The 22,622-nt window shown below is 37.3% G+C and overlaps 1 protein-coding gene across 1 annotated transcript in view; it reads right to left on the reverse strand.

The window, feature by feature from the left end:
* Positions 1-17,358: 17,358 nt before the first annotated feature.
* The window catches only part of TEAD4 (TEA domain transcription factor 4), a 72,866-nt gene continuing 67,602 nt past the window's right edge, over positions 17,359-22,622 (reverse strand). Inside the window, exons 13-15 of the mRNA XM_044679092.1 lie at positions 20,789-20,929; positions 18,261-18,413; positions 17,359-18,002 (exon numbers count right to left, since the gene is read on the reverse strand). Coding sequence (XP_044535027.1) covers positions 17,889-18,002; positions 18,261-18,413; positions 20,789-20,929 — 408 coding nt within the window. The 3' untranslated portion in view covers positions 17,359-17,888. The remainder of the gene's footprint in view (positions 18,003-18,260; positions 18,414-20,788; positions 20,930-22,622) is intronic.

Consider the following 22,622-nt stretch of genomic DNA (forward strand, 5'->3'; position numbering starts at 1 on the left):
AGATATATATGATTGTTATGATTTATATCATATATCTATAGATATTTTATATCTATGCCACATATTCATTTGGAGCTTATCTTGGTATATAGTATTCAAGACTGTGCTAAGTGCTGAAGATTTTTAAAAAGGAAGTTAAAAACATGGTCCCTGTCCTGAAGCAGCATGTATTCTTTTTTAAAAATTTTTATTCATTCTCATTTTTTTTATATCACCAAAATTTTCCCGAGTATCCTTCCCTCTGCTACCTTTTCACATAATTAAAAAATAATCATCTTAAAGGGGGGAAAAGGGGAAAATAAGAATAGAAGAAAATCAATAAAATTAATTGATATGTTGCAAAAGTCTACAAGATTTGAAGTGCTATTCCTCCTACTTTCTTACCTCATTTTATTATTTCCCTTGATATTCTTTTATTTTTCCAAATGAATTTTTTATTGTTCTAGTGAGTTCTGTGAAGTATCCCTTTGATAATTTTATTAACATCACATTAAAACTGTAAATTAACCATGGTAGTATTATCACTATTATCACGTTAGTATGGTCTGGTCATGAACACTGAATATCCTCCAGCTATTAGTTGTTCTTTACTTCTTTAAGGAGCACTTTGTAGCCAAATCCAGTGGCCCTTTCTCAATCTTCATTCTCCTTTGCCTCTCTCTTGTCTTTCTGTCTTAGAGTTGTTACAAGAACAAAAAGTTAAAGTTAAAAAAAAATAGAGAAGAAACTAAGTGAGATCCTGAATCAATTAGAAAAGATAAAAATGGAACAATTTAGACAACGATTATCTGTGAAAACTTGTCTTCTCTAAGCAATGCAATGATCTGGGACAATCCTGAAAGACTTACATGACAGGGAATACTCTCCACCTCCAGAGAAAGAACTGCTGGAGTCGTCATTCAAATCAGTGTATTTTTGGTTTTATTTTGGAGTTTTGGTTATGTATGATTTTGCTTTTACAACAATGACCAATATGGAAATGTTTTGAATGCCAAAAAAAAAATGTGGAAAAAATGGAACAATTTTCAGACCTAGCAACAGAGGAGGAATACTGAAACTTAGAGGAGAGAATGAAAAGAAAGCCCAGATCCAAGAAATGAAGAGAAAAAAGAAAAAGGAAATGAAGAAGGAAATATATGAACTTAGTTGTTATTCTACACTCATCAAGTCTTCAAATAAGGATAGCAATGATTCATATGAATTTATGTGAATGAGAAAAATGGATTTTGTGAATTTTTGGACAGACATAAATATTTTGATTTTCAGATTTTCAAAAGCCTGCCTAGAATCTACATCATCAAGATTTGAGAACCTGTTTCATTTTTTGTTGGTGGAAAATGGTCCCATGTATAACAGTGAAACTCAGAGACAGCAAATTTATAGCTTTAAGAATGAGGAAATGTTTGTACCAGAAGAACATGTCTTGGCTCCTCATGAAAGCTAGCTCTTTTTGCTCTTGGGATGGATTTCCAAAATAACCAACTTGGGGAAGTATTTGTGTTGACACATTATTTCCCTGAAGACAGATGTTATAGAAGGCCTGACTATTTTGTACATTGTACCCTCAGTGTTTTATTTAGTAGGAGGGGACATTTCAAGAGAGCTCTTTCTCATATTCACAAATTAAAATAGATATGTAGGAAATGCAGTGAAAACATACGATTTATCACTTATTTATTTGAGTACACATTTTGAGATTTCAGTTTTATAAGATTATTTGCTTACAAAAATGAATTACATGGAAATATGTTTTGTGTTATAATATAGATATAACCCAAATTGAATTACTTGTCATCTCTGGGAGTGGGGAGGGAAGAAGGAAGGGAGAGAATATGCATCATAAAACTTTGGTAAACTTATGTGAACATTTTTTATTTTAAAAAAATTTTAATAACTATGATGGGGTTTGAAATTAGACTTGGACCTGTTTTTTTTTTAACTAAGGTAATTAAAAGGGATTTAATTACTATTTGTATTGCCCAACTTGTTCAAGGAAAGATTTAATATGCATGTTCTCTCTTATCTATCAACATAGTGATCCTATGATCTCTTACAGCCAAATTCCCAGGTTCTAGCTTTTTCAAGGCAAAGGACATCATCAATTAGCCATCATAATAATATTATTTTAGAAGGAACAGTCAATGATCATTGAGACTGAGATTCGTGCCAATTTTCACTGGCAACCACTGAGTACTCTGGCCACATATGCAGCCTCAAGCTTGTATTGTTTGTTAATATTCAGGCACGGTGTCATTGGCCCCAAGTCTGGTATAATGAGGCATACCATCCACCCAAAAAACCTTTAAGTGTAATGATCTCTGGCTTCTCTGAAATATGCTTCAGAGATCCATTATTTTAATAGCTCTATAGCAAACAAAGCATGATGATAGTTTTATCACCAGATAACATAGTTGTGATGCTTTCCATCTTACTTCTTACAAGGGATGTAATTCTCATTTCAAGGTTCATCATATTCTTGCCCAATGAATGCAACAGGAGGGAAATATCCATAATGCAATTATGATTCCAGAAAATTTTGGATGAAAAATTTAAAGAGTCTAACAGTCCATCAAATGGACCATCTTTGTTGCCTTGAAGTAGTAGGATTACCCTTTATAGTTATGAAACCGGGCTCTAGATTTCTCCACTTGACTTAATCTGGGTGGTTTTATTTATAATTTGCATCTAAGGATCTTAGTAATTGGGGTCCTGTAAAAGGGGATAAATAAACAATGGGGGCAGCTACATGGTTCAGTGGGTAATGTCCCATGTCTAGAGACGGGAGGTCCTGGGTTTAAATGTGATACTTTCTAACTGTGTGACCCTGGTCAAGTCACGTAACCCAAATTTCCTAGCCCTCACTGCTCTTCTTTCTTGGAACCAATATTTAGTATCATTTCTAAGACAAAAGATAAGTGTTGGGGTTTTGGGTTTTTTTAAGAAAGAAAACAAAGAAAGAGAAAACAAAACATATATGTACCTTTTAGTCTGTTGCTACCCAGACTCTCACACTTGATGATTCTGTGTCCTCTCCCAAAAGTCTTAACCCAAAAGTGCTATAGCTTAAAGTAATTCTATCCATTTGCAGAGGTCATTTGAGCAGTGATGTGGAAAACCTGTTTGTGGGTATTTGCAAGGGTGATGTGTAAAGTTGTATAGGAAAAATGAATATGAGTCCAGATTACTGGGTAGAGCTTGGGCATGAGGTCTTCTAGAAAGCAATGATTTCCTGTGTAATCATCTCTCTTCTCTAAACACAGGATTTTACCATTAGGAAAGGACAAAATATCAACACTGAATATGAAAAAAAAAAGAATTATTGAGCACTCCAAAGAGTTTTCATTTAAGTGGATTTTATCTACTGATTGATATTCATTGTATTTGTATTGGAAATTTAAAGACACATTTTTAAAATATTCATTTAGAAATCACAATAATAAGCTCATTAGATACTAACATAAATATTTTATGAACATAACCATATTTTCCAAAACAAAAATCATTTCATAAGAAGAATGGCATTGTTTTACATATTTATGCAAATATCTTTGGTTTCTGGCTTAATATAAGGCAAATGTATTCATATCTGCTTCTGCATTCAATTTGTTATATTGTTTTGATTGAATTATATAAAGAAAATCTGACCTCAGAAATTTGTAGTTGGAAAATGAAAGTGTCTTAATAGGCAAATAATATTTTATAATATTAGGAAAATGGTTTTGACCTTGAAGTCCCTCTGAAAGGGTCTCAGCTACTCCAAGAGTTCTTAGGCAACCCTTTGAGAATTTAGCAGTTTTCTTCAATTCTATATTTTCACTTTTCTTTATATTTCTGTCCCTCGAAAGAAGTAAAATCTCCTGCCACTAACATATAGTTATTTATATCTTTTTGTAATTCAGATAATTTTTCCTTCACAAATTTAGATGCTAAGGTAGTTGGAACATATATGTTTAATATTGATATTGTTTGTTGCCTAAGGTTCCTTTCAGCATAATGTCATTTCCTTGTTTATCTCTCTGTTGGGAATTTCTTTTTTGCTTTGTCTAATAGCATGATTGCAATGCCTGCTTTTTAAATTTTATTCCCCCCCCCCATTAATAATTAAGTTTAGGTCTTCAAGGTGTCAACTTGCAGGGTTCATCCTGAGTTTCTTTCATATTCTGAATACATTATTCTCTTCCCTCTTGGGAAATGATTTCTGGTGAGTGCAGAATAGTTGTGTGTTATTTAGGTTTCCTTTTCTTTTTATTTAAAGACCTGATCGTTGGCAGAATTTTCTGCTTGTCATTAGAATTGTTCATGTTAACTATATTGTCTAGGGAGTAGGAGAAGAGTTGAGTTCTCTTTTAAATCCATGGGTAGACTCTTGCAATCCTACCAGAGTGTGATAGGGGAGGATTACTGAATGAGCACATTAGGGAAAAGGGAGCATCCTTCTCTGCCATTAATTCATTGGTTGCTACCTCTTTAGGCTTATTAGTAACAGACTGTGGAGGCAGCTAAAATCTCTTCATTTCTTATGCATAATTCTTATAGGGGAAGATTGAATTTTCATTAGGATCAGAAAAATACCAAGTCTCCCTAAGGACGATATATTATGATGAAAGAGACAATCTGTAAATAAATGTATATAGAGTAGTTAAAGATAATCTTAGAGGGGAAGGAATCAGTAGCTGGGACCCTTCAGAAAAGTTCAACAGAAGGTGGGGTTTCAATTGAGTATTTAAGGAAATCAGAGAAACTAAGAGGAGGAGAAGGGGCAGAGCATTCCAGGAATGGTGGACAACCAATGCAAAGGGAGAGAGATGGGAGATGGTGTGTCATATTCAGGATCCTATAAATAGACCACTGAAGTTATATTATAGAGTATGTGGAGAAAATTAAGGAACTCACTGAATAGCTGGTAAGGGGAGCTAAATGTGATGGAATCAGACCTATACTTCAGAAAAATCAGTTTGGCAGATGAGTAGACTATATATCACAATGGGGAGAGATTTGAGGCAGATAGACTACTTAGAAGTAGTTTTTCCAGTGAAGTGTTTTAGATTTTCTTCTATTTTTTTCTTTTTTTTCAATTTTGTCTTATTTCCTGATGTCTTATGGTTTCATTAGTTTCTATTTGTCTAATTCTAATTTTTAGGAAGTTATTTTCTTCCTTGAGTTTTTGTGTTTCCTTTTCCATTTGGCCAATCTTATTCTTTAAAGAGTTGCTTTCTTTAATGTTGGGGGAGGGGTTGTCTCCATTTCCATTTGGTCCATTTTATTCTTAGGGAATCATTTCCTTCAATGCATATTTGTATCTCCCTTTCTTTTTGGCCTATTCTAGTTTCTAGGGAGTTGATTTCTTTAGTGAATATTTTTCCCCATCTACTGAGTTGTTGTTTTTTTTTTTAAATCAATTCTCTTGTCACTTGGTTTTTTAAAATTTCTTTTCAAGTTCTTCCAGGGGTTCTTTTGAGTTCTGGCATCCTTTCATCATTTCCTTTGAGGCTTCACATTTTTCCTTTTTGACATTATTACCCTCTTCTGAGTTTATATTTTTGTCTTCCCTGTCACTCAGATAACTTTCTATGGTCAGTGTTGGGGTGTTCTCATAGATGCTATGCTGCCTGGGCTACTCTCTCTTCTTACTGCAGCAAGATGTGTTCTTCTAGTTTTCCTTTGTTTTGAGGTGATTTATTGTCTTTATGTGTGGGTGTGTATGTCTTTATGTGTGGGATCTAGGGAGTGGAGCATCCTTTACTCCACCATCTGAGCTCCCAGTATGCCATTCTCAACTAGTGAAAAGTCTATTGCAGTCAGTAGCACAGTGGATAGAGCACCAGGAACTGGAATCAAGAGGACCTGGATTCAAATTTGGCCTCAGACATTTCCTACCTGTATGACGCTAAGAAAGTCACTTAACACTTCCTGCTCTTCTGTTTTAGAAATGATACTAAGACAGGAAATGGTTGCTTTTTTTTCTGTTTGTTTTGTTTTGTTTTGTTTTTTGAAGAAGAAATCTATTTTAGTAGTCCAGATATGGAGAGTTATGGAAAGAAGGGGATCTCTATGAGGGATATTTTGAAGGTAGAAAAGACTTAGCAATGTAATAGATATATGGGGTGAATGAGAATAAGGAGGTGAGGAATGACCTTGAAGATGCAAACCCAGATGACAAAGAGGATAGTGGTTTCCTCCATAATAAAAGGGTTTAGAGGGAAAGATAACAAGTTTTATTTTAGACATGTTAATTTTGAGATTTTTACAGGGCAACCAAGAGGCAGTGTGATAAGAGCTCAGCAGAGACACCAGGATTGGCTATATAAACCTGAGAATCATCTGCCTAGAGGTGATATTTGAACTGATGGAAGCTGATGAGATCAACAACTGAGAGAGTATAGAGCAAAAAAGCAAAGGGACTCATGGACAGAGCCTTAGGAGATTTCCATAGTCAATGAATGACATGGAGAAAGAACTAGCAAAGAAAACTGAGACTGAGGTGTAAGTATCTCTCTTAGCAATAATCAGATAAGAGAACCAGAAGAAAGTGTTGTCATACAATCCTAGAGAGGAGAGGTAGGTAGCTAGGTGACTTAGTGGATATAGGACAGGCCTGAAGTCAGAAGGTCTTAGGTTCAAATATGGCCTCAAACACTTCTTAGCTATATTCCTGGGCAAGTCATTTAACCCCAGTTGTTTGCACCTCACCACTCCTCTACTTTAGAATTGACATTTTGTAATAATTCTAAGATGGAAAGTAAGAATTTAAAAATAAAAAACCTAAAAAGGAGACTATATCTAGAAAGAGAAGATCTACAGTATCAAATACAGCAGAAAGGTCAAGGATGATTAGCACTGAGAAAAAAGAATTTTATCTCACAATTAAGAGATCACTGGTTACTTTGGAGAGGGAACATTCAATTGAGTGATGGGGTCAGAAGCCAAACCAAAGAGGGTTTAGAAAAGAATTGAAGGAGAGGAAATATGGGCACCAACTGTAGGTCTTTCTCAAGGAGTTTAGCCCTGAAAGGACTTAAAGATACAGGTTGATAGTTTACAGGGATGGTTGGCTCAAGCAATTGCCTTGAATGAGTATTAATCCTGAAATGAATGTATTGAGTTCTTAGACACAATTTTTTATATCCAAGAAGTAAGGGTTCCATTTGGTTAGAGCTGACTTGTGCCCCAGTGAGAAAGAGGGGGAGATAAGTCCAAGTTGGGCCTATTTTAGCAGACAAAGCAGATGCAAAATTGTTTAGATGGTGCTGAACTGAAGTGAAATGTAAAATATCTAATCAGCAGATCTGTAATCTACTGTATACTCTAAGGAGCTTTTAGTATGTGTCTCCCAAGAAAATATAATAGTAGTGTCCCAAGTGAAATTCTGATAGACAAAGTCTCCAGCACAATTCATTTATTAGTAAGGCTAGCAATCACCAATAAAGAGGGTCAGTGGGCTCTCTTGATGATCAAAAGACCTTGAGTGAGAGCTGACAGGGTCTTCTGTAACAACTAGCAAGATGGCGGCAAAATCTGGCAACAGAGGTGTTGTCTTCTTCTGATTGGCCATCAATGACATAGACTTGAATTACACCATTTGGACCTTCCCTTCTGAAACTCCCTTCATTACAGTCAAGACAAAGGTTTCCAGGCAATGGGTTTCAGGGCATGGGGGTTTACTACAATAGTTTAAATGAATTAGATTTGACCCTTTAGGCCAGATGACTTGACTTTTGTCTTGCCAGTGGACTTTGATGACTCTGGAAGATAGAGGCCCATGACTTTTTTTAATGTGTCCAAAGTATTACTTATTCTCATCCAACTTGTTCTACCTAGGGCTTACTTATTCTAGGCACTTAAAAAAATGCTGGTTTCAAAAACACATGTCCATGTTTTGCTTCAGAAATGATCCAAATTTCTACTTAACAGGGACAGAGGGTTAAAGGACAGACAACTAAGGTTAACCAATTTCTCTGGTAAGTCAGTAAGGTCTGTGGGATTACAAAAATTTGACTTTTAGGCAAATTTCTCCAGAATATGAGTGGAGGATAAAATTTACAAGAGAAAGGAACTACCAGAAGGGAAAATGAAGTCTACCTTGATAAAATCTTAGCAAAATAGAATTAAAATCAATGTTTTCCTTTTTAGTAGTTATCAGTTAGGTTATTGAATGAATCCTGTTTCAAATTGTCCAGTCATTGCACACAGAATATCTTTCACATCTGTTAACCATCTCCTTTTGTGTGTAGGAAATAAATACCTGTCCTATACGCAATTCATTTGGTACACTACTAAGTACCTTTCGGCTCCATTTTTAGGGAGACCTAGGCATGTGATACATCCTAAACTATAAGCAATTTGCCCCCAGGATTTTAGGGCAGGACTTCCACAAGCTGAAAAGAAAGGGGATCTCAGTGCATCTTTCATTAAAAGTCAGGTACCCTCTGGATTGAACCTTGTATTTACTGCATGAGTGGCTCCCAAGAGGGGGTCCCTAATAGAGACTCATAACAACCTTGCTAAAATGCTATGATTATATTCATTTTACAGTGGAAGAAACTGAGGTAGACCCAGATTAAATGACTGGTCTGGGGTCACAGCTAGTAATTGTTTGAAGCAAAAATTGAACACAGATCTTGCTTACCCCAAGTCCAGAGCTCTGTGAATTATGACTCCATATACCTTCCTTCTATCACATCCTGAAGTACCCTGTGGTGAAGTTAATATGGGCCTGGGGTAAGGAGCTATTTGAGAGCAAATAGGTACTCCTAGCTTTGTTGTTGTTTGACTCTTGGTGACCCCATTTATGGTTTTCTTGGCAGAAATACTGATGTGATTTGCCATGGGTTTCATTTTTTTTTCTAGCTCATTTTACAGATGAGGAAACTGAGGCAAACAGGGGTGATTTGCACAGGGTCACACAGCTAATAAGTGCCTGAGACCAGATTTGAACTCATGAAGATGAATCTTTCTTACTTCAGGTCTGGCATTCTATCACCCATGCAGGATATGCAATCCACTCTGCCATTTAGAAGCTACTCCAGGTTTACTTATCTCCTTATTTAAATTGGGTTTAAATTCTGTATTAGTTATTGTTATTCTGTCCTTTCAGAACTATTGACCATAAAGGAATAAAAGTTGAATGGTTCTTTCTTGGCCAGCTATTATCATCATCTCACCCACCTGACTAATCTTATCCCTTTAATCCTCTTTCCCTTGATAGAGTGTTTTTTTTTTAACCCTTACTTTCTTCCTTGCCATCTTATAATCTTTCCAACCTCATTCTACAGGACTTTCCTCATATCCTTAGTGCTTTTCAGACTCTTTGTGGCCCCATATGAGGTTTTATTGGCAAAGACCAAAAAAAAAAAAAATGGTTTGCCCATTTTCTTATTCAGTGGATTAAAGTAAATAGAAGTTAAGTGACTTGCTCAAAGTCACACAATAGTATCTTAGGTTATATGTGAACTCAAGTCTTCCCAATACCAGTCTCAGCATGCTATCCACTGAGCTACCTAGCTGCCTTCCACATTTTTCAGTAGAGCCAAGATGATTTTCTCTCTCTTCCTCATATATGGCACGCTATTTCTCGTCCCTGTGGCTTCCTATAGCTAATTTCCTATATTTGAAATACACTCCTTCCTCAATCCTGCCTCATAAAATCCCTCTCTTCCTCCAAAATATAGCTCATGCATTATACTCTATTTAGAGTTTTTCTTGATATCTCCAAATGCTACTGCTGTCCTTGCTTATTACTTTGCATTTATTTTGTCTATGCTTATATGTCTACATGTTGTCTCCATTACATTATAAAATGTAAGCTTGTTGAAAGTAGCTTATTCCCAACAAGAAGAGACAGCAAAAGAAATTCCATGTGAAATAACTACAAAATATTTGGGAGTCTACCTGCCTAGAAACATACAGGAACTATATGAACATAATGACAAAACATTTCACACAAATAAAGACAGATCTAAACAACTGGAGAAGTTGCTCATGGGAGGCAATATAAAAAAAAATGACAATACTATATAATTACTTAATTCAGTGCCATAGCAATCAAACTACCAAAGAATTACTTTATAGAGGTGGAAAAAATTTATAACAAAACTTTGAGGAACAAAAGGTCAAGAACATCAAGGGAATCAATGGGAGAAAAAATAAAGGAAGGTGAGCTAGTAGTACCAGACCTCAAACCAGATTACAAAATGGTATTCATCAAAAAATGATCTGGTACTCGATAAGAAATAAAGTGGTTAATTGATGGATTAGATTAGATACATAATAATATAGACATGAATGACCATAGTATCCTAGTGTTTAAAAAAACCAAGATTTCAGCTATTGAGGTATGAACTCACTATTTAACAAAAATTGTTGGGAAAACTGGAAAATAGTCTGACAGAAACTAGGCATTAGACCAACATCTTACACTTACACTTACATATACTAAGATAAATTCAGAATTCATACATGATATAAAAATAAAAGGTAGTATAAATAAATTAGGAAAATGTGGGGGAAAAATATCTGTCGGATCTGTGGATGAGGGAAGAGTTTATGATCAAACAAAAGATAGATAGGATCATAAGGACTAATAAGTCAGATTGGCTAATATGACAGAAAAGGAAAATGAGAAATGCTAAAGGGGATGTGGAAAATAGACAGACTAATACACTATTAGTGGAGTTGTGAACTGGTTCAACCATTCTGAAGAACAATTTGGAACTATGCCCAAATAGCTATAAAACTTCATACCCTTTGAACTGATAATATCACTACTAGGTCTATATATACCCCCAAAGAAATCAAAGAAAAAGGAATAGGACTCATGTGTACAAAAATATTTATAGCAGCTTTTTTTTTTTGTGATGGCAAAGAACTAGAATCTTAGAGAAAACCCACCAAATGGGGAATGGCCAAACATATTGTGGCATATGATTGTGATGCAATACTGTAGTGTTGTAAGAAATGATGAAGGGGATGTTTTCAAAAAAAACATTAGCTGATGCAAAGAAAGTGAGAACTAGGACAACATAGTATACAATAACAGCAATGTTGTAACAATAATAAACTGTGAAAGATTTGGCTATTGTGATCAATACAATGATCCATAATAATTCCAAAGAATTCATAAATAATGCCATCAATCCCCAAAAAGATAATAAACTCTGGGCGCAGCTGAAGCTTATTTTTTTCATTTTCTTTATTTTTTTCATTTTTTTCTCACCATGTCAGCCAATATGGAAATTTGTTTTGCATGACTTCAGATATATATATATATATAAAATCGATATTTGTTTTTGTTTTTTACCTTCTCAATGGTTGGGTTAGGATTGGAGGAAGAGAGAATTTGGAGCTGAAAGTAAAAATAAAATTTTTTTTAAAGAATAGTGTTTCATTCTTTGTTTCTGTATCTAATACTTAACACAGTACCTAGAACCTAATAAATGTTTAATAAATCTTTGTTGATTTGACTTTTCCTGAAGAATTTTAGTCCCTTGCTTCATACCTAACTGACATAATTATCTGACACCTTCAAAATCTGCTCTCCAAAAACACAGGGTGCAGATTTTCTCTTCTCCTCTATCAAAAATTCTAACATTCTACTCCTATCCACCCACTTCCTTTTAAAGTTTCTATCATTTCTCCTTCAGCAAAAAATTCTCCCTGGTTGATTAGAATCAGATCCAGAAAAACAGGTTTTTCATTACTCCTTACATTTTTTGAAGGATGAAATTATCATTAAAGCAAGCAAATCATGTATTGATTGCTCTACTCTATTAGTCTCTCTGATTTTAGCAGAGAGAAAAACAGATGGCTTGATAATTGAAACACCATACAACTCCCTCACAGCATCCTACTATATAATGCCCCTGCACCAGGCTTATAGTCAGTTTACCTTATAGTCATCTTTTCTATCCATTCAGTCTGCAGTATACTCTAATGAACAAGCTAAATAAGCATCACCAGTTTCTTTAAACAGTTCTTCTATTGCTTGACCCCTAGGTCCCTTAGCATCCTTGTTGTCCTCATATGGATGCTTTCTAGCTTTTTTATCCCTAAACCTGTGATAATTAGATTAAGTCTACACTGCCCATCTTTGGATTTAATCACCAAAGGTGAGAACATCTCCAAATTCTGGGAGGTCCCAACCCACTAGAGTGTGCTAGAGTGAGTGATGAATCAGAATCAACTGACCTCCCCTAGGCGGTCTATGAGAAGCGTCTATTGTGATTGGACATGCAGACTAGGGGAAGGCACAGGAAGTGACCCATAAGTGAGCCCTTTAAAAAGAGGGAGTTGAGTGAGTAAGAAACTTCTTTTAATAAGACTCTGTGAATGAAGTTTTGCTTCATTCACCTCCGGGGGTTGGCTGAGGGTTAAGATCTACCTGGATTAATTAAAGGATCGTAATAAATTACCTACTGGGTTAGATTCTTATTTCCTTATTTCCTCTCTCTCTTCTTAACTGTAAATAAACTTCCATAAATGTCAATCTTGACTTGAGGTTATTCTTAATTGAGGATTGATAATAGTTCAATCCTCTGGCAACCATCTTTTAATATAATGAACCCATAAAACCCCTTTTCCCCCCTTACAAACCCTTACCTTCTGCCTTAGAATCAATACTAAATATCAGTTCCAAGGCAAAAGATTGCTAAGGGCTAGGCAACTGAGGTTAAGTGACCTGCCCAAGGTCATATATTTAGGAATTGTCTGAGTCCAGATTGCTCTCTGGTTTTTCAAAGTCCTTTCTAACTAACAGGCAGCCTCTTTCCTGCCAGCACCTTCAAAGTGTTTTGTTATAAACTTCCTATGGACCTTGGACAAAGTACTTCAGAAGCTCTATGGGCCTTCTTTTATCTATCTGTAAATTTTGGTTGGACTAGATGGCAATAAAACTCATTCTACGATAATTTATATACAAGGTGGTTTCCTCATCACAACACCATAAGGTCCATTATAGATCTCTGTGAAATAACTCATAAAACATGCCCTTCTTTGTTGGTCTTCAACACAAAGATGTGTTTGTTTTACTCGTATATTTAGTGTCAGTGCAAATATCTATAAATCCTTTTTGTAAGTACTTCTGTCTACATAATATGGCCTTAGACTGGAAACTCCAGAGGGAGATAGCGTTTGTGTTTCTCTTCTATTGACACAGGAGACAGGGTAAATGAATGGGTAAAATACCCAGCTTTCAACAGTGAGGACCAAATGATTTGGAAATAGCATTCATGCAAAAAGTTTACCTCTCCCTACTGTCAATTTGGCTCCATTTTCATGATATAGGTACAATACTCAAAATTGTCATACCCTTTTACCTTGTGTCTTGTAGGAAGCCTAGTAGAGCTTGAGGTACCTACAGGAGCTTGGTTAAGACTCCTGGGTGATTATGAAAATAGAGAAGCTATCACTAGGAAGAAGATAGCTTTCTTCTTTCCCTCGTCCCCTCTTTCTAAATTGTTGAAAATCCCACTTTCCTCCTGGAGCCTTCTCCCATTAGTTCAGGACACAAAAGCAAGTAGTTTGGGGGGAGAGAATAAAGAGGGGTGGGGTGTTTATATTGGATAGACTGGAGTGAGATTATAAACTTCTTTAAATACTCAAAACAGTGTTTTGGCAGGTGGGAGCGATTGGAATTTTTTAAGTGGGTGAGTGATATAGTGAAAACTGTGCTTTAGGAAAATCACTCGGCACCCATGTGAAGGAAGGATGAGAGGGGAGAGACCAGATGCAAAAAAAAACAAGTAGGAGGAGGCTATTACAATTAGTACAGGAGAGAAGTAATGAAGGTATGAAGTAAGGTGATGAATGTAGAAAAGAGGATGGACTTGGGAGATGTTGTTCAGGGAGTGAAGAGTTAAGAATGACTTTAAAACCAAAACTTGAGTAGCTATAAAAATGGTGGTGCCCTTGGCAGAAATAGATAAGTTTAGGGTAAGGGAAGAGCTTGAGAGATAATATAATAAATTCTGTTTTGGATTCATTGAGTTTGAGATGCATTTGGGGTAGCAAAAGGGAAATGTTTAATAGGGAGCTGGTGAATTCAAGTATGAACCTCACGCTGGAACAAGGGATGGATGAACAAGTGGGAGTTGGTGAGACCACTGAGAAATAGATTCTAGAAAGAGAAGAGGACCCTTGACACAATCAGAGGGTACACCTAAATGATGACGAATCAAAATTAAGGAGAGCAGTGTCATAAAAACCCAAATTGGAGACGGGATCCAGGAAGAGAGATTAGTCCAGTGTCAAAGGCTGCAGAGAGATCAAGAAGCCACTAGATTTGATCATTTGAGTTGATAATGATCACTGGTAACTCTGGAGACAGTGTATCAATTAATATAGTGGGAAATGTTCTCTCTGGTCATGGAATGAAACGATAAGTCCTGAAGCTGTCGCTCACTAGCTCTAGCTGCATGACCCAATTGGGTTACTTGTCTTGTACTTGAATCTGTTTTTAATCAACAAAGATAAGAGTTGTAGTAATTGCATTACCTTCCTTATTAGGTTGTAGTTAACACTGTAAAGACTATATAAATGATGTACAGGATTGAATTGGGCAGATCCTATTTAGGCACACCTTTGTGCCCCCCCCCCCCAACCGGGACCATCTCAGTGCCTGGTTTATAGGAAAAACTCAGTTATGTGATGCTTGGCAATTTCCAAAGCATTTTTTGTTCACAACAACCTTATAAAGTAAGTTCTGAACAAATATCTATCTGGGGTCTAGTCTTAGCTTGGCCATGACCTTAGGCAAGATATCTGAACTTCCTAAGAGGCGGCTGGGAGGCTCAGTAGATTGAGAGCCAGACCTGGAGATGGGAGTTCCTGGATTCAGATATTTCCTAATTGTGAGACCCTGGGCAAGTCACTTAACCTCCACTGCCTATTGCTCTTCTGCCTCAGAGACCAATATTCAGTCTTGATTCCAAGACTGGAGGTAAGAGTTAAGATATATATTTGAACTTCCTGGAGCCTCTGTCTTTTCCCCTATGTAAAACAGGGACCAGAAAATCCCTAAGTCCCATTCTAAAATCCTGTGATTGTTGAGATATTGCTTGCTTGCTGCTGGGGAGTGGGGGAGAGGGAATTGGAGTTAAAGTCACCTTGCAGAGAGGAAAATTTTAAAGGACCAGAAGGTGGCAGCAAAGAGCCACCTAGGACCACAGCATCCCTGAGGGACAGTATAGACTTGATTCCTTCATCTTCTACTTGATGCTGGAGTGAGTGACAGGAATTGCAGTATTAGAAGAGCTAGAAAAATAAGATGTAGTCTTTGTTCTCAACACACAGAAATTACAGCCTAGTAAACCAATTTTCTCCAAATAAATTTTCCTCATTGACACCTAAGGGTCTTCTTTTGTAAAGTGGTCCTTGCTAAAACTCTTCGGGGATTCTTACTTAATCTGGCATCCGTGAACTTATTATTTTTTCTTTATATTGTGATAGCTGTATTTCAATATAATTGATTTCCTATGAGATCCTACACATTTTAAAACATTGTTGTATTAAAAACACTTCTGCATTTAAAAGACATTCTGAAAAATCCATAGGATTTATTAGCTTACTAAAGGGGTCTAAGACACACACACTAGATGATCTAAGGTCTCTTTCAAGTTGGCTCTAAATTCCATAATCCCATGAAGCCCCAAAACCATTCAAGTATTTCAATCCATAGTCCACGGGAATAAACTATACCTCTTAGGGTGGAAAGAGAGCAGCATTGTCTGGTTAACTCAGAACTGCCTGGTGTTGTGCTGTCATGGGAATATGCCTTCACCTACATTGTCCCACCCAGATGTTTCCCTAAATTGGGAGGGTTTTAGAGGCTTTGAGGAATCAAGGAATTTTCACCTGGCCTTCATTTCCTAAAAGTTTGAGATCCAAATATCCTAAGAGATTTCAGCAATTATTCTCACTCCTTAATATAAAATAAAACAAGCCCTAAAAGTAGTAAACCTGACCCATAGGGGGCAGCTGGGTAGCTCAGTGGATTGAGAACCAGGTCTAGAGATGGAAGGTCCTAGGTTCAAATCTGGCCTCAGGCACTTCCCAGCTTTATGACCCTGGGCAAGTCACTTGACCCTCATTGCCTACCCTTACCACTCTTCTGTGTTGGAGCCAATACACAGTATTGACTCCAAGATGGAAGGTAAGGGTTAAAAAAAAAAAAAAAAAACACCTGACCCAGAAACTCCTACAGGACTGGTAGGTAGAAGATGAAAAAGGGCCCATAGGTACAAAAATATTTATAGTGACTTTTTTTTGTGGTGACAGAAAACTAAAGGGGTACCCATCCGTTGAGGAATGTCTGAACAAATCATGGTTTATGAATGTAATTCAACAGTACTGTGGTGTAAGAAATAAAGGAAGAGATGGTTTCACAGGAACCTGGTGAGGTTTGTATGAAATTATGCAGAACAAAGTGAGCAAAACCAGAACAATTTATAATATAACAACATTGTAAAAATAGACAACTTTGTAAAAAAGAAAAATGGCCTAATTTCCTAACTGGCAGGAAGAAAGAAACAGAGAGACAATGTTAGCTGGTAAGGTGATTTCTCTGTTCTTCAAGAGCTCCACAAAGCCTAAAGTACAAACTGCTTAGCCTGACATTGAAAGTCTCCCACATTCTGATACTACTTTCCCTTCCAGTTGTTTCTTGTCATTTTCTTCAATATCCTCCATTGCTCCAGCCAACCTGAACCCTTTACTGTCCCTGCAGGAGCTGCCATGTGTTTTCCCACCTCCCTGCTTTTGCTCATACTATGTCTTTTGCTTTAAAATGAGCTCTCTTCCTCTATTCACTGAATTCCATCCTTTAAAGCATACCTCAAAAGTCACCTCTTCCATGAAACTTTCCCTGAGTCCCAAGTAGTTAGCAATCTTCTTAGACCTCACCTAATACTGTTTGGCAACTCTCTAAGGCAATTATCATGTAATATTGTACATAGCACAAGTTGGTCTCAACCACCTACCAAAATGAGGAGGAGGAGAGGGTGATCTTATCTAAATTTTTAGTGTCCTCTAGCACTGTACATGATAAGCACTTGATAAATGTTTTTTTGAATGAATAAATGCCCCTGTGGGATATACCTGCCCTAAGAAGGGACCCTACTAAAACCTACACCCATCAGACTCAACAAACCACCAGCATTCACTTCAGTTTCTCATTCCAGGTCTCCAAGTCTCTAGATTGCATGAGACAATGCACAGGGGGGGTAAATGTACATATGTAGCCAAGATCAATTCTCACGTGAGGGAGAAATATACCCAGATATGACTGATCAAGTCTTTGCTCAAGATATGGACACATAGGAAAGCAATGTGGTGAAGTGGGAAAAGCACTAGTCAAAAGATCTGGAATCAAATCTCAGTTTTGCTTTACTACCATGATCACAAAGGCAAGTTGTTTGCTTCTCTAAACCTCACTTTCTTCCTCACCCATAAAATAAGGTCTTTTCCAGCTCTGAATCCTCCATGGTGGTACCTAAGCCTTCTTTCATCTGGTCCAACAGATGACTGCGGGTAACTCATCGGGGCCAGAAACATCAATGGTGGTGTGGAGGACTGGGCAGACAGTGGGATCATGGCCTCAAAATAATCCATGACACATCTTCAACTCTTTCCTCATCCCACCACAACTCCCACATAAAACCTCCTTTCGTCTCCTAGAGCTCTCGCCCTACCCCTTCCCACTATTCACACAGCCAGATCACATTCCTCTGAAAATACGTAACATCTTGAGTTTATTTGAGGTTAGGGAATTATGTTTGCTCTTGGGAAGGGGGGAAATGTTCTCTTCTTGATTCTGAACTTCAGGCATAGACCAAATCTCACTACTTTCCCTGTAACACACACAGCCTGGCTCTTCTCATCCTTCACTCCCAAGTCTCTTATTCTTTCACCAGCCGGTAGATGTGATGTTGAGCTCCATGCTCACTTGCAGACACTTCAAACACATATGCAATACACAGTAAGGTTTCTTGGGTATCTCTGTTGGTCACCACCTAGAGGATGGAGAAAGAAGAGAAATGAGCTCCCATAAGAGATTTCCCTTTTTTAGACATACTTGCCCTCTCCAGCTCGAAGTTTGGAGGTTCCCTATAGCTCCAACTCTTAGCTACAAGGAACGCCCTATACCATCTCATCTATTGACTCCTCTCAAATTTCAGACACCCAGACTTGAAATTTCCCTCTTGGTCCCCATGTTCCCACTTTAGATTCCCACCAATAGAACCTTCTAAAGTTCTTGCATGAACACATACCTGCAGGATAGTGAAGTTCTCCAGTACGCTGTTCATCATGTATTTCTCTGGCAGGTGCTTTAGCTTATGGATGAAGTTGACCATATATTCGCAGAGAGGAGACCGGTGAATGCGGTAGGAGTAGTGGCCATTCTCATAGTGTGCATACTCTGTCTGCAAGACCCAAGGGAGAACTATAACTAAGGATCACTCTATGCCCCGACTTCTACTCTTCATGTACGTACTCCAACGTTTATGGTTACCTCTAATCTAGAGCAATCCTATTCCCATAAACTATTCCAGAAATAGAAGCTGGTAAGAAAGGGAGTAAATATGCCCTCTGGGATCATGAAGGAAGACTGCCTTCTTTAACTGACAAATGCCTCGCCCCCAATTCTCAGTCCTCTCTTTGGTAGAAACTAAACTATAGCATTTTGTATAAAAATAGGACCATTAAGTAAGCTATGGGGGAGAGAAAAGGGGGAAGAGAATAAAGGTTAGCTTTTTATAGCTTATTTTTCAAAGAAATGTAATATCACTGCTTTTCCATTCAGGAGGTAACTTAACTAGGTCATCAAAGTGCTACAGGGAATCTGCTTCAAAGAATAGATAAAAACAATTCATAGAGAATGAAATATGCAAAAAGGTATCATCACTATCTCTACAAAAATTTAGTGTCTATATAAAACAATCACGTTTTGTTTTTTTTAAGCCCCAAATTGCCTTAGTTAACAAATGCTTGATTTCTTCACTAAGCAGAGAAGTGGCAACCAAGGGACACACCAGTTTATAAAACAGATTCATTTAGGGGCAGCTAGGTGGCTCAGGGGATAGGCTTGGAGATGGAGGTCCTGGGTTTAAACCTGGCTTCAGACACTTCCTAGCTGTGCGACCCTGAGCAAGTCACTTAACCCCCATTTCCTAGCCCTTACCACTCTCTTCTGCCTTGGAACCAATACATAATATTGAATCTAAGACAGAAGGTAAGGGTGTTTTTTTTTTAAAGGAGTTTCTCATGGAGTCTTAACTCAAGGAATTTGAAAGAATCTTAACATTATATAAAATTCATTGATAAATGAAACCACAGAGGTAACTGTGTTCAACAACCCTTTGCTTGATACTATACTATATACTTGATATTATATTGATACTTTACTTGATACTATCAACTACCTTTGCTTGATATTAAATGGAGACGTGTGTTTGCCACCTTTATGGATAATGTCCCTCATAAGCTCCAAATAGAAGAGAGAGTCTTCTGGACCTTCCTGGGTAATAGTATGCTGACAACAAACCCTAGACTATCATAAGGTCTCCTCAGTGAGACACAAGGTAACTCAAAAGAGACATTTCTAATGACTCATACAAATAAATCCATTCAGTAAAAACCAAATAGAAGAAAAATGCCTATCAGCCAGGGATTCCTGAGTATGGATCATATGATGGCAGATCTTGGATTGCTGTAATCTGCAAAGGATCAAAATCACCAGTGATCCAATAGGTAAAATATAGGCATGTAGTGGACATAAGCAGACTGTAACATATTCCTTATGGATAAGAAATAGTTTCAGGGTGGTTTCACATCATCAGAAAAGAAGGTGGGCTCCTTTGTTATTACAAAAAAGAAAAGCATTTAGACAGCTGGAGTGTTGCACCAATCTCATGGAAATTTTTTTTTTCATGAACCCTACAACCCTAGAGGAATGCCTCTAACACACTGGGTCTCATTGGAGGATCTATGGCAAAATTTAAATAAGAATCATCCAGGATAAGAAGGCATGGACAATCTGCAGTTATGAAAGGAATATCCACCCCAATGAAATCACGGATCCATGAAAATGTTGATATAAGAAGAGTTTGGAAATCAGTATCCCTATTGCTTGTTTGTATGCAAATAATGGTTAATGTGTGCAATAAAACTTCAGTCTCTTAAACATATTCTGTTTCTCTGTTAACAGATTTGGCTAACACCTATCCCTGTAGGTAAGTCACAATCTTCCTTAGTCCACCTGAATAAGCAAAACTCCAGTAAATGGAGTCTGACTTAATGAAGGATTACTCAGGACCTAGCACCATGATTTAAATATAGTAATGAGGCAAATTCTAATACGTCTTACAAAATGAGCATATTTGTTATTTTATTAAAGTTAACTTCTACTTTTTTTAAAAAGGCAAATAATTTGGAGTTTCTGATTAACTTATTTATCCAAATGCCTATTTTTGTTGATGGTTGGTACGTTCAGAATTAAGCAACTTTCAAAAATGTTTTAAAATTATAAACTTTAAAAAAAAAAAAAGCAGACTCCAGAGAAGCTAAGTGGAAAAGGCAGAGGATGCTAGTCACTAGGATTCTCCTTGTGGGAAGTAGAAACCTAGAATCAGGGAGCCACTTGTTCAAAGTCACCTAGGGAGACTGACCATGTCAACACCAGGGGATAGTGCCCAGAAGTCCTAAGCTTGCTTTGAGGCTGAGCTCTAACCATCAGATACTACATCTCCACTTCTGGCCCTATCACCCCCTTTCTTACCCTTTGTGGGTAGTCACTCACCTCTACTTTCTCCACAACTTGTTTGCCAAAGGAGCAGACTTTGGTGGAACAGGTGATGATCATGTTCTCAGGACTCTCATACTGACTGGAGACCCCGTAAAAAGAGTTGCCTTTACCCTCGATGTTGGTGTTGAGGTCAGCCTGTTGGGACAGACACCAGAAAGTGCCAAATAAGTCAAAGGAATCCACAACGGTGTCCCAGACACTCTTCAGACAGTCTCTAGTAACTTGGAAAGTCATTCTACTTAGCAAAGATTCTAAACCAGGTAGGAACTAGGAGAAAATGGGAAAAACTTCAGAAGAATTTAGACAGTGGATACTTGAAAATTCTGAGCTGGTTAGCAGGTTAGCGTAGCAGAAAGAATATTGGATTTGGCAGCAGAGAACCCGAGCTGAAATTCTGGTTACTCCTTACTACCTCGAGAACAATCACTTTATTTCCCTGCCTTTAGTTTCCTTCATCTATTGACGAAAACATTGGCCCAGATCATCATCTGTAATGTCCCTTCCAGCTCCTAATCCTCTGATTTTAGGGCACTCAGGGTAAACTCTGCCCATCATCGCTATTGCCTGATTAAACTTCATTGGGCTTTAACTTTAATGCTATTTATATGATTGGCTTCTCCAGAATTGGGAAGATCCTGGAATAAGACACTTACTCACCCCCAAACTGTATTCCTGTGATTACCCATATAAGTGATACCTAAGTAAGTGCTTTAAGGTGACATTTATATGTAATGATTTAAGGTTCAAAGAACTTTAGGGACATTACTTCAGTGAGATACACACTATGGGTATTATCATCCTCCACTTGACAGCTGTCATTCTATATTTTGGGCAATGGTAGAGTCTACAGACCAATTAAAAACTCATAAGAGGGACAGTTTTGTGGCTCAGTGGACTGAGAACCAGTCCTAGAGACAGGAGGTTCTGAGTTCAAAGCTAACCTCAGATACTTCCTAGCTGTACAACCCTGGGCAAGTTAACCCTTACCACATTTCTGGCTTGGAACCAATACACAGTAGATAGAAGGTAAAGAGTTTAAAACAAACAAACAAAAAAAGACATAAGAAATTCATCTAATACAGAAGTCTCCATTCCTAGGCTAGTCTCAACTCTCACATTTAAGCTTATAACCTTGATCACCATATTAGCACAATCTTAAAAGCAGGAAAGGAATTTCTGGACCTAGGAGAGATCCAAAAACCAAGGACCCTTCTTTTCCAAGACAAAGATATAACCAACAAACCCCCTTGGAGGGACTGCAGAGTCACTCAGTCAATTCCACAACTGGCCACTATGGGGCAACCAGTCATAACTTTCTTTTTCTTTTTTAAAAATATTTTTTGTTTTAATTTTTAAAAAATTTTAATAATTTTTTTCTCAATTACATGAAACTTTTTTGATTTTTATTTAGAATATTTTCCCATGGTCACATGATTCCTGGTCCCCCTCCACTTCCTCCTCCTTTCCTCTCACAATCATAACTTTAAGGGAAAAGGATGATGTCTAAAATGGTTTGAGAAAGTCCAGTAAAAGGTAGAAAGTCCAATAATCTTGTATGTCAACTGGCATATTTCAAAAGGATTCAGATTTGGAACTTAGAGATCTTCTTCAACCCTTTCACCTTATGGTTAAAGAAGTGGAGACTGAGAGAAGTTAAAGCCTAAAGTCATTTGGGTAATAATACCTGAGTCAAGGTTTTTTGACTCTAAATCAGTACTCTCTCCCTATACCCCATACAAAGTTGTAGAGAAGGTGTTGATCTGAGCTGGTAGAAGGAAGCGTTCCCTATGCCAATGAAATAATAGATTCAGTCCCTACGTATGCCTAT

This window comes from Gracilinanus agilis, chromosome 5 (assembly GCF_016433145.1).
Source record: "Gracilinanus agilis isolate LMUSP501 chromosome 5, AgileGrace, whole genome shotgun sequence".
Classification (NCBI taxonomy): Eukaryota; Metazoa; Chordata; class Mammalia; order Didelphimorphia; family Didelphidae; genus Gracilinanus; species Gracilinanus agilis.